Genomic DNA, 12,761 nt, shown 5'->3' on the forward strand with positions numbered 1-12,761 from the left:
TCTTCACTGCATAAATTATAAATTAAATATAGATTAATCCTTATTAAAGCTATAAAAGTTGTTCAGTCAAGAGCAGTGAGTGATTTTCTCTTTGTCTTTTGTTCTTTGATTAACAATAACAACAGACATCACAGAAGCAGGTTTATTAGGCTGCTGTCACTTTAAGATCTGACGCACATGATGCGGATCTGATACACATCCGATGTCCTCACAACTCTTTACGGTCATTTAAGACTTTAACTCATTTAAGACAAAGCGGGCATTTTGGCATACTTCTGTATATTTTTGTCTGTTTAAGCGTGAAAGAGAACTCAATGCGGCCGGCGTGCTGTCTGAAGCAGCTTTCTGTGCGCACGAGTCATGTATGTCGGTCACACAGACAGGAGATTCACAGACAGTACGCCGGTTCAGATTTAAAGGTGCCCAAGAATGCTTTTTCACAAGATGTAATATAAGTCTAAGGTGTCCCCTGAATGTGTCTGTGAAGTTTCAGCTCAAAATACCCCATAGATTTTTTTTAATTAATTTTTTTAACTGCCTATTTTGGGGCATCATTAACTATGCACTGATTTCTTCAGCGCACCACCCCTTTAATTCGCGTGCTCCCTGCCACACGAGCTCTCGATTATATTACAGCACATTTACAAAGTTCACACAGCTAATATAACCCTCAAATGGATCTTTACAAGATGTTCGTCATGCATGCTGTATGCATGCTTCGAATTATGTGAGTAAAGTATTTATTTTGATGTTTATATTTGATTCTCTATGAGTTTGAGGCTGTGCTCCGTGGCTAACGGCTAATGCTACACTGTTGGAGAGATTTATAAAGAATGAAGTTGTGTTTATGAATTATACAGACTGCAAGTGTTTAAAAATGAAAATAGCGACGGCTCTTGTCTCCGTGAATTAAGTAAGAAACGATGGTAACTTTAACCTCATTTAACAGTACATTAGCAACATGCTAACGAAACATTTAGAAAGACAATTTACAAATATCACTAAAAATATCATGCTATCATGGATCATGTCAGTTATTATCGCTCCATCTGCCATTTTCGCTGTTGTTCTTGCTTACCTAGTCTGTTGATTCACCTGTGCAGATCCAGACGTTACTGGCTGCCCTTGTCTAATGCCTTTCATAATGTTGGGAACATGAGCTGGCATATGCAAATATTGGGGCGTACACCCCGACTGTTACGTAACAGTCGGTGTTATGTTGAGATCTGCGTGTTTTCCGGAAGTATTTTAAACAAATGAGATTTACATAAGAAAGAGAAAGCAATGGAGTTTGAAACTCAATGTATGTCTTTTCCATGTACTGAACTCTTGTTATTCAACTATGCCGAGGTAAATTCAAATTTTGAATCTAGGGCACCTTTAAGTTATTTTTTGTGTCTTATCGTGCTTGAATGGTTTAATAGCATTTGAATGAATTATAGCGTGATCAGGTAATGTAACGCTAGCTAAAGGATGACGGATGCTGGGTTTATTGCGTTAAATATTTTTAACGCGTTAAACTGAAAAATATTAATTGCATGCGTTAACTTGTTCATTTTGACAGCACTAATTTATTTTTCTATATTTACATTTATAAAAATGCATTTATTATTAATTTTTTAATTAAGACAATTACTTTCATTATTTACATTTTTTTTTAGTTATTTTTGACTAAAATTTACTATTATAGATTTTTCACTCCATATACATTTAATTTTTACTATTACTATTGTAATTTGTAATTATATATTTTTTTACATTTAATTTTTAAATTTTACATTTAAAAATGTTACGTTTAGGTGTGCAAGAATTTAGGTGTAAGAGCAACTCCCTCCATTGACAGCTTACGCAACCTACGTGAGTGCTTTGTTTGCACAAAAAAACCCATAATTTACCACTTTATTTACCAAATATTAATCTCCGACGCGCAACACGTCAACACAAAATGCATGCCTCGTGGTGCTCTCGTGAACGCACGTTGGATATTAATATTTTATAAATAAAGTGGTAAATTATGTTTTTTGCACAAACAAAGCACTCGCGTCACTTCATAAATTTAAGGTTACACCACTGGAGTCACATGGATTACTTTTATAATGCCGTTACTACCTTTCTGGGGCTTGAAAGTGGTAGTTGCATAGGCTGTCAATGGAGGGAAATAAAACTCTCAGATTTCATTAAAAAGATCTTCATTTGTGTTGTGGGTTTGGAATGAGTGATTAATGACAGAATTGTAATTTTTGGGTGAACTAACCCTTTAATGAGAAAAATGATAAAAAATTATTTTACATAATACAGTGTCATTATGACAAAGAAGTTCATTTTGGTTCACAACTGGAGCACTGCAGTGCAGAGTGAGGCAGCCCTCTATAAATGCCTAATGCCTAATTATGAGAAATATTCCCCAGGAATTTCGATTATGATCTCCCTCCCTCTCTCTCCTCTTGGCTCAGGCTGCACTAACAAGCTCCGTCAGTATGGCGGCATTTTAATGCCATTAATGACCGAGCGCACAATTGATGCTTGCGCGTGCAGTAAATCACTTCCGCGAGAGGAAAACAGATCTGCACGCGAGGAAACGGGAGCCCGCAAGCTCATTTTAAACCCGCGCGCGCGCATGACATCTTCCTCTGCGCGCAGATCAAGCCCTCGCGTGCTCGGACAAGATTTGCAGCACGCGCGTCATCATTCCCCACACTCGCGCTCAATCTTCTATTTCGCTCGCGCGAACACTTTTGATTTTTGTCAGTCGTGGGGCGGGACTTTACTTATTTCAGTGTAACCTCAAATGTCATTGGTCAATTCAGTTTTTCCAGAAGTCTGTTTTGATTGGACGCCTGTTGTAAAATGATTAGACATGGCTTGGACCAGATGAAAAAAATACTATAGTAATTTATAGTAAATACTATAGTGTTTTTGAACCATAGTATAGTATAGTACTTTTATTTGCTGTGGTAATTCTATAGTTGTTGAGGGTAATATAAACAAATTACCCAAATACTATAGTTTTCTACAACTATAGGGTATATTACTACAATATACACTAGAGTTTACTGTAGTAAAAACTAAAGTAGCCTATACAGTATTTATTACAGTTTATCAGTTCATCATAGTTAATACACTGTATACTGAAGCATTCATTAACAAAGTGTTGTAAATAGTATAATGTATACAGTATACTACACTTTACTATAGTATGGTCCAAAACACTATAGTATTTACTAGTATTATGCAAGTGAGTTAAACTTTATTTATTGACTGATTGATTGCATTATTATTATTATTATATGTCCTTATTAGATACTATATTAACTTGATTTATTATTTTTATGGAGCTGTAGCTGCTGGGGAAAAATGAGAACACATAGTAGTTCACCGCTACATTATCATTATACTTCCACTAAACAGTATCTGCTTACCCATGATAGTATACAAAAACAACAACAAAAAAACGAAATATGTCTTAGATATAAAGATTTCTAAATTGGGTTTCGGGGGTATGATCATTCATACTGTGTACTGTATCTTAACTTTAACTGCAACCTTTCAACAGAGTGAAATGCTGAAACCATTTTATACTGTATTTAATGGAAAATATATTAACCTGATAATATATTAAACTGACAAAGAATGATAACAAAAAGCTTACACAACAACTCTTGCTGATATGAACAAGTGATGTATCTTTCATCCAAAGCCACATGAAGCAATTCTGGATTTAGAATCATAGTTACAACTATTTAATTGACACTTTTGACATTTCTGTAGTTCTCAGAACTGATATAATTTTGGCTGGGTAAACAGATACTGTTTAGTGGAAGTATAGTGGTAATGTAGCGGTGAACTACAGCAAATATAATATGTGTTCTCTTATTTCCCCAGCAGCTACAGCTCCATAAAAATAATAATAAATCAAGTTAATGTATATGGTAGGCCATATTATAATAATAATGCAATCAATCAGTTAATAAATAAAGTTTAACTCACTTGCATCTGGTCCATTGATGAAGCCATGTCTAATCGTTTTACAACAGACGTCCAATCAAAACAGACTTCTGGAAAAACTGAATTGACCAATGACATTTGAGCTTACACTGAAATAAGTAAAGTCCCGCCCCACGACTGACAAAAATCAAAAGTGTTCGCGCGAGCGAAATAGAAGATTGAGCGCGAGTGTGGGGAATGATGACGCGCGTGCTGCGAATATTGTCCGAGCACGCGAGGGCTTGATCTGCGCGCAGATGAGATGTCATGCGCGCGCGCGGGTTTAAAATGAGCTTGCAGGCTCCCGTTTCCTCGCGTGCAGATCTGTTATCCTCTCGCGGAAGTGATTTACTGCGCGCGCAAGCATCACTTGTGCGCTCAGTCATTAATGGCATTAAAATGCCGCCATACGTCAGCTTCAGTCAAGCCTGTCAGAATGAGTGTTTGAGTATTAATCTGACTGCATGTGCATGTGTGGACAAAAAACAGTCACAGAGCTTTGCGTCCACACATTCCTTATTAATACACTGTGCTACATGACAAAAGACACTTCAAAAACTGTGCAGACGGAGGGTGAAAGCAAAAAGCCTTGACATTTTAGAGGAAAGACTGGAGCTGGCTTGTGTTTGGTCATGATCACAATAAGCTTGACTGATGTTAGAAGAATTCTGGGTAAAAAACTAACCCTTATGAAACCCTTATGAGTTTTTCCTGGAGCTGTTCTCAAAAACACTTCACATCCCATTTTACTTTTATAATGTGACATATTTACGAATAAAATAAGATGCAAAAAGAAGATTACAGTTGGTGAGAATTGGTAAGATTACAATTAAAAGATTTTGAAGACAAACAGAAGTAATATTGAGAAATTATAATGGATGTTTGCTACTAAATATTAAGCTGCCAAACTGGTTCTTGGGAACTTAATAATGAGAGCTCAGGATGAGAAAGCAAATTATGATTATATCATCCCTCTCCAGCACCACTATGATTGACACTCTGGAGTGTCATTTTAATTGATGAAACACTCACATGCATTTCTCTCTGGCTACAGGCAGGTATTCAGCTCCAGGACAATTTAAATTGCAATAGTGTGCTAATTAAAGATATGTGGCAAAATTAGCGCAGTGATTGAGCAGCAATTAGAACAAGCCTTTCAGAGATGAAGCAGTAAAATAGCCTAGTTTTCTAGCATTCTGACTGTCAAATCCGTCAGGTCTGCAGGGGACTGTGTAATGGTTGTTTTTACAGTATGCAGAGACTTAATGGAAAAATGTGGCAGCGTTTTCTCAGTGGCTTACCTGAGCTGACAGTGATGGCTTCTACAAACTGGTCTCTCCAACTGTTGGTCCCAACCAAAAGGGCCAAGTTGGTTTTCTTTATGAGTTTGTCGACTGTGCTCTGGAAGGGGGTTAAAATCATTACAACTAGGTTAACAATGCTTAAAAGGTTTAATGGTTACTTACAGTTGACAACAATCTCTTATTTATTAACATGAAATAACAATGAAAAAAACATTACTTCTAAGGCATGTATTAATCTTAGTTGATGTTAATTTCAACATTAAAATTAAATGTTATATGTGTTTTTATGAATGTGCTGTGTACTAACATGAACAAACAAAGAACAATTGTTTAAAGCTGCAGTCCGTAACTTTTTTGGTTAAAAATGATCCAAAATCAATTATTGAGCAAGTATATAATCAGCCAATGTTCAAAACTATCTCCTTACCTTAGCCCGATTCACAACGGTAAGCTTGTAATAATGTTTTTTTTAATTTGAGTGGTACTGGTAGGTTTCCATGGGAAATACGAGTTTGCCTTTGCGTCATTATATCACGTCTGTATACATAAAGGACTCCCGGATGCTGCAGGTGGCGGATCATTTGAAGACTATTTTACAGCCGCTGTAATAATTAAGTTTGTCATTTTGATGGCTAATTGTAATCAAGAATGGTAAAGACGACCATCATCATTGACAACTGGTGAATCACCAGTAGTAAAAAAGACTTCAGACTGCAGAGTGGCTGACAGCAAAAAAGGGAATGCGACCTATAGTCTGTCGAAAACAAGAATTAAAAGTGGTTTGGAGCATGTATCAAACTGCCAAAGTCACTTGATTTCAGTAAACGAGGCTTAGTTACATCATAAGTGTTCCAAAATGTTTAGAAATTTCAATGGTTCACGTGACTTTGCCAGTTTGATACGCGCTCCGAACCACTTCGATTCGAAACAAAAGATTCGTAAAGCTTCGAAGCTTCATGAAGCAGTGTTTTGAAATCATTATTTTGTTTTTTTGGTGCACAAAAAGTATTCTCGTCACTTCATAACATTAAGGTTGAACCACTGTAGTCACATGAACTGTTTTAAATATGTCTTTAGTACCTTTCTGGGCATTGAAAGTCTTAATTATCTTGCTTTCAATGGAGGCCTCACTGAGCCATTTCATCAAAAATATCTTAATTTGTGTTCTGAAGATGAACGAAGGTCTTACGGGTGTGGAACGACATGAGGATGAGTAATAAATGACAGAATTGTCATTTTTGGGGCCCTGGAGAAGTTTTGACATGCCCTGACATTTGTGCTTTTTTCAGTTGTTCATAAACATATTAATGGAAAAAGTGTCATTACACTGTATTCAGCACAAACTAGGCTACAATAATATGTGAGGAACATGTATGTACATGTTTGTGTTTTTGAAGGAATAACGTTTATGCATGGTTATTGAAAAAAACTTAAGTCACTGAAATAAAGCCAAAAAATATATATTAAATCTTTGTAGACTAGAGTTTTTGCTTCAAAATGAGGTAAAAATTATGCTGCCTGCTTGTTCATATAAAACAATAGAGAGATTTAAATTTTCTAAAACATCTTTGGTCAAGAAACACAGTATGCGTGGAGGCGTGAATCATCATGAATAATGGGTGATTCTCACCTGAGAAGACAAAAGAATCGCATAAAGAGCTCTAATGACCTGCATAAATACTGAGGCCTTTCAGTCAGGTAGGCTGTGAAAAAACCCTCTGTTGATCATGTCTCAAATCTCATCATGGTGTAAATCAAACATACAGAAAAAACACCAATACTGTGAAATATTATTAAAAATTAAAATAATGGTATTCTATTATATTCTTTAAAATATAATGCATTTCTGTGATGCAAAGTGTCTGAACAATTATGTTACCTCTATGGCATTTCATATAGGCTTTTAGCTTAAAAGCATACACATTTGGAGAAATATTGATGTATTCTCATATGTTTGTCAATTTTCTACAGAGGAGTAATATTTATTCAGGATTTACTGTCATTACTATGAGCGCTGGATACTGTGTTTTCAATTCATACTTGCAGCCGGAGGGCGCTCTGCCCCTTCTGTCCACAAATGCCTGCTAAAGAAGAATAGGCAATCCAGGAACTAACCGAACTAACAGAGGCCAGAGATCGCTAACTATGGCTATTCAAAACACTTTTCAAGACAATAAATACACGATTGAGACGATGAATGCATGCATTGCCTCAGAATTTGCGTCTGAATAGCGCTGGCTCCGTGGGCGTGGCCGCATTAGCCGATAATGAGCTGAATCACGGACTTCTGACATGGCTCTCTTTTCATACAGATTACATAAACACAGAATATTTGTTTTCGATTTGACTTACACGATTCAAAACCTGACATTTCAACGTTTGTTTAGACATAAGTCTAATTTTTTTGTGATTAGTATTCACTAAGTTACAGTTAATTTTCTGAGAACTATCAGATTGGACTTTGTTCAGAGGGAGACGAGAGATCACGCATCATGTTAGTTTTCTTTATTTTACAAAAAGCACAACATTTTGTTTTTACTCTGAGTGTACACAAATAAAAGAAGATATTCCACAGATTAAAATGGTGTATAACTCTTAATTGTATGTGCAACATTGACAGAGTATTTTGAGTCTCTTTCACACTGGTTAGAAAAAAACCGCGGTGATCACGCCGGCGTGACCACCGACCAAAGGGAGTTAACATTAACAATTTGAGAACAAAGTATAACAACAATAATTCACACTGTTTGACGTGATGAGCTAACTTTGCGATCATTAGATTTAATCACCATTAGATTTATTGTAGAACTCTTTTTTTTTAGTCGGTCAGAACAAAATTGGCAGACATGTTACTTACTTGTTCAGATAACACTTTCCAGTGAAACTTATTATTTTGGTCATACTTCCAAGACATAATATCTGTAATTCCGAAGTACAATATCCACACCGGTGCGGTGACTGACAGCCTACACATACTCCTCAAAACATTAGATTCATCTGGACTGAGGAGCCATGCCAATGCACAACCTGTGTAAAATGATAATTCCACAACTAACTGCAATTGCAGGTTTCAAACAGAGATGGCGACAAAGAGGCGAAACTTACGGACTGCAGCTTTAATAAATGTTGAAAAAATATTTCTCATTGCTAGTTAATTTTAGCTTACACATTAACTAATGTAAACAAAGGATAGTAAAGTGTTAATTAATTAGCCCCAAACTGAAAAGTCCATCACTCTCATGTCCCAAAACTGTATGACATTCTTTCTTCCATGAAACGCAAAAGCAGACACTTTGAAGAATGACACTACTGCTTTTTTTTTATACATACAATGAAAGCAGATCAGGGACTCCAAAAGGTACATAAAAGCATCTTAAAAGTGGTAAAAGACCTGAAATATATACTGCTTTAGTCATATTGACTACTTTTATTATATTTTTATAGTGCTTTTGTATAATTTTTGGTGCTTGACAGCGTTCTCCTCATTCACTTTAATTTTTTTGGAAAAAAGAAGTGTGAACATTCTGCCTAACATCTCCTTTTGTGTTTCACATAAGGTTGAGTAAATGATGACAGACTTTTCATTTGTGGTTATTCCTTTCAGATATTTCTTTAAGACATCAAAAACTAAGTAAAAACTTAGAGTGCATTCAAAGAAATAGATCCCTCAATCTATAATTCAGCAGATCTCTCATATTAGAAAAAAGATTTCCAATAAAGGTTTTCCTGTAGTGCAGCCAGCAAAAAGCCTGCCAGCCTGAATTCAAAATCTTATCCATTCCAGCAAAGCAAAACCGATTTGTCAGGGCAGCATCGCCATTCAATTATGAAGGTTATAGTCACTATCACACCAGCAGAATGTAAAAATGTTTGCGCAATTCAATCAAATCTTCAGGATACAAGGAGATCATTTTGCCTCAAGTCCAAGCAAATTAATCCCACGGACAGGATGAAAACGAATAAACCCTCTGACGCACACAGGAGGGGAGAACTGGAGAGGTGAATTAAAGCTGGAAAACGGACACTGTTAACATGTATAAAGTGACAGGCACTCTGAAAGGTTGCGATAATAGCCCTGCCCATGTCTGCTGAATCTGAAGAGCAATTATAGGCTGAATTGTCTCCAGCTGGGGCTGCTTCAGCAGGGCAGGATACTATCGCTCATGTCCAGATGCTCTGTCATCCTCTCATTCACCTTTAAGGGCCTCTAAACCCTCATTCATGCTTAAAATGTCATCATTTGACCTTAAAGTAAGTGTGTGTGTGTGAGTGTCTGAACATTGATGGGTGTCTGAATGCATTTTTCAAGACCAGAAAAGGTACCTTAAACTCATAGGACTCCTCAATGATTACTTCAACTTTTACATGTTCACCCAGTGATGGGCGACCCATCTCAGCAATACGCCTCTCGTCCTTCTCTTTTTTAGTCATGGCCTCCTCTTCCCCATCCTCTGAGAGAGATAGACAGAGCAAAAGAGGTACAGGAAATTTGATGGAAAGGAACAAAACAAAATGGTGAGTCTTTCATGAAATGCATAAATCCATAAAGTTGGTGAGTTAATGGGTCTGCTCACATGTGCACTCTTAAAAAAAAAACCCACACATTTACAGTGAAAAAAGATGCAGACTTGTACGATTACATCATTTGCAGGGTTTAAATAAAGTCATAACATCTGCAACGTGAGCTATGCTATGTTTGGTTAGAAGCGTGAGAATGCAATGCTGTCAATCTGGATTATACTATAAAAAATATTCTCGAAGGTGTAGGACTTTTGGATGGTTTAAAAATATAACAAACAACATTACTAATCTAAAATAATGAATTTATAACTGATAAAACATATTTAAAGGAACAGTTTGCACAAAAAATAAAACGTTGTCACTCCCATGTTACTCCAACCCACTATTATTTTCTTTCTTCTGTGAAACCCAGAAGGATTTTTTGGCGGAACGTCCGAGTTTCTGTTTTCCATACAAGGAAAGTGAATGGGGGAAAAAAGGCACGGTTGGGATGAAAAAAAAAATGTATTAAGATGGCATTTTTTAATTTTGGGGTAAACTATTCCTTTTAAAGGGAGTGTTTCCTCAAAAATGAAAATTCTGTTATCATTTTCTCACCCTCGTATTAAGGTAAATAAACTCACCCTCGCCCTAAATTAAATTTGTTCATCATATAAAGCAATTGTACCTCTTTACAAGACATGGATTAAATCGCTTAATTCATATGGATTCATTTTTTACAACTCTTTGGATCTTCTAAATTTTGGTTAGGAGGGACAGAGATATTATAAATAGCTTAATTTGTGTTTTGAATATTAACCAAAGTTTTATGGGTTTGGAACGACACAAGACTGAGTAAATGATGACAGAATTGTCATTTTTGGGTGAACCATCCCTTTAAGATAACACAATAAGACCATTCCACTAAAGTCAATCAGTGTATTGCATTGCTTCAAAACACTAAGCATGTGACTAAAAGCATGCATTTAGTTTTAATCACCTTATTCCAAACCTGTAAATACTATAGCTCTTGCAAGTTACACTTATGAGGAAATGACACATCCCCATCATCGCTTTATGAAACAGGATTGTGGCTCAAACATGCACACGCAATTATGAGATCACACATTTATAGTGACACAAGGAAGAATTAATTAAAAGGAAGAGAAAGGGATGCACAGGAGAGGAAATGGATACCTGTGATGCTGATAATGGTGGAGGGAATTGGCTTGTCTCTACCCTGCACTTTCCGGTACACATCCCTGCCTGATGATCCCAAACACATTGACTGAAGAGTGTTAGCACAGATGCTAACAGATCTACAGAGCTTTATCTATGATGGTGCACAACTAATTAAAGCTTTATAAAGCAGTTTATGAAAATTTCAATTATCACTTGAGAGAACAGAGCAAACATGTACTGTCTGTATATTATGTGTGTAATGTAAAAATGATTCAGACATGTTTTATATATTTTTACTAGTGAGTGCAGGACACTATAGTTAATTTATGTAAGTGAGGATAGCAAAATAAAGTAAACTGTGACATATTATACCCAAAAATTATTCAGACACTTTGACCTGACCATGTTTTGCTTAAAGGTCCCGTTCTTCGTGATCCCATGTTTCAAACTTTAGTTAGTGTGTAATGTTGTTGTTAGAGTATAAATAAAATCTGTTAAATTTTAAAACTCAAAGTTCAATGCCAAGCGAGATATTTTATTTAACAGAAGTCGCCTACATCGAACGGCCAGTTTGGACTACATCCCTCTACTTCCTTCTTTAATGACGTCACTAAAACAGTTTTTTGACTAACCTCCGCCCACAGGAATACACAAGAGTTGCGTATGTAGAGTGTGTTTGTCGCCATGTCGTCGAAACGCTGTTATTTTCATCCCGCAGTCCAATCACCGGGTCTGATTCCGGCTCAAATTGATAGGGTAAAATTAAAGACATGTTTACAATAACACTGAGCGCGTGCATCTCCACGTTATGGTAAGAGGCGTGACCTTTCCGGGCAAGGTGCGCTAAGCTGCTGTCGAACGCTGTCGAATCACAACCTATGATCACAACACAGGAACCGCTGGCACAATCAGAACTCATTACGTATTTCTGAAGGAGGGACTTCATAGAACAAGTAAGTCATCAGCCCGTTTTTATGACAGTGGAAACAGCGGTATGCAGATAAGTAAATTATGTGAAAAATACTGTGTTTTTTTACACGCGAAACATGAACACATGTTATATTGCACACTATAAACACAATCAAAGCTTCAAAAAACCACGAAAAACGGGACCTTTAAGTGTTATCTGACATAATTAAGATTAATAACAGTTTAACTCTGAGATCTTGTCATATTTTATAACCATTTTTTTTAAACTATAGTGAATAAGCTGTATTAATGAATGAAATGTTCAGGGTGTCTGAATACATTTTGGTTTGACTGTATATATTAAAAAATATTACAGAATTAACAAAAAATGTAGTGTAGGTTTATGATGCTAAATGGGGTTTATTCAATAATATTTAATGAAATATAATTGTGTATAATATTTAAATATATTCTATATACATCTATATAAAATAAATAATATAAAATGATAAATTACATTTTTAAAGTACATTTTTAAAATTACAAATAATTCATAAAATCTCAATGAATTATTGTCAAAGATAGTCAAATATAGGTGAAATTGGTCATGAAGTCTACAATAATTAAGATAATTATCACTATGATTACATAATTATTAGAGAACTGTTGTTTAAAACTATTTTAGATGGTGTAAAACTTGTCATGACACATCAACATGATGTCAACTTCCAATATATGTAAAATCAACCACACCCTCACCTGAATAGCATTCATTAAATTCTTCTGACGGGCATACAGTATGCTAAGTTTAGGATGCACTGTTCTCTCGATGATGACATTTTTCATTAACAGACACTCCTTGGACACAATACTCCAAGTGTA

General features: G+C 35.8%; 1 protein-coding gene and 1 long non-coding RNA gene across 13 annotated transcripts in view; one reads left to right on the forward strand and one right to left on the reverse strand.

The window, feature by feature from the left end:
* Positions 1–12,761, forward strand: part of LOC125256378 — a 35,789-nt gene that overhangs the window by 4,926 nt on the left and 18,102 nt on the right. Inside the window, exon 2 of the long non-coding RNA XR_007182102.1 lies at positions 9,716–9,803. This is a non-coding gene — a long non-coding RNA (uncharacterized LOC125256378). The remainder of the gene's footprint in view (positions 1–9,715; positions 9,804–12,761) is intronic.
* Positions 1–12,761, reverse strand: part of slc8a1a (solute carrier family 8 member 1a) — a 59,678-nt gene that overhangs the window by 4,441 nt on the left and 42,476 nt on the right. For 7 of the 12 annotated variants that reach the window (XM_048172324.1, XM_048172323.1, XM_048172322.1 and 4 more), the window contains 3 exons: positions 10,986–11,054; positions 9,612–9,739; positions 5,286–5,385 (listed from right to left, as the gene is read on the reverse strand). In XM_048172324.1, coding sequence (XP_048028281.1) covers positions 5,286–5,385; positions 9,612–9,739; positions 10,986–11,054 — 297 coding nt within the window. The remainder of the gene's footprint in view (positions 1–5,285; positions 5,386–9,611; positions 9,740–10,985; positions 11,055–12,761) is intronic. The other 5 variants (XM_048172328.1, XM_048172327.1, XM_048172326.1 and 2 more) reach the window with 1 other exon arrangement.

Source organism: Megalobrama amblycephala, linkage group LG21, assembly GCF_018812025.1.
Source record: "Megalobrama amblycephala isolate DHTTF-2021 linkage group LG21, ASM1881202v1, whole genome shotgun sequence".
NCBI classification, from domain to species: domain Eukaryota; kingdom Metazoa; phylum Chordata; class Actinopteri; order Cypriniformes; family Xenocyprididae; genus Megalobrama; species Megalobrama amblycephala.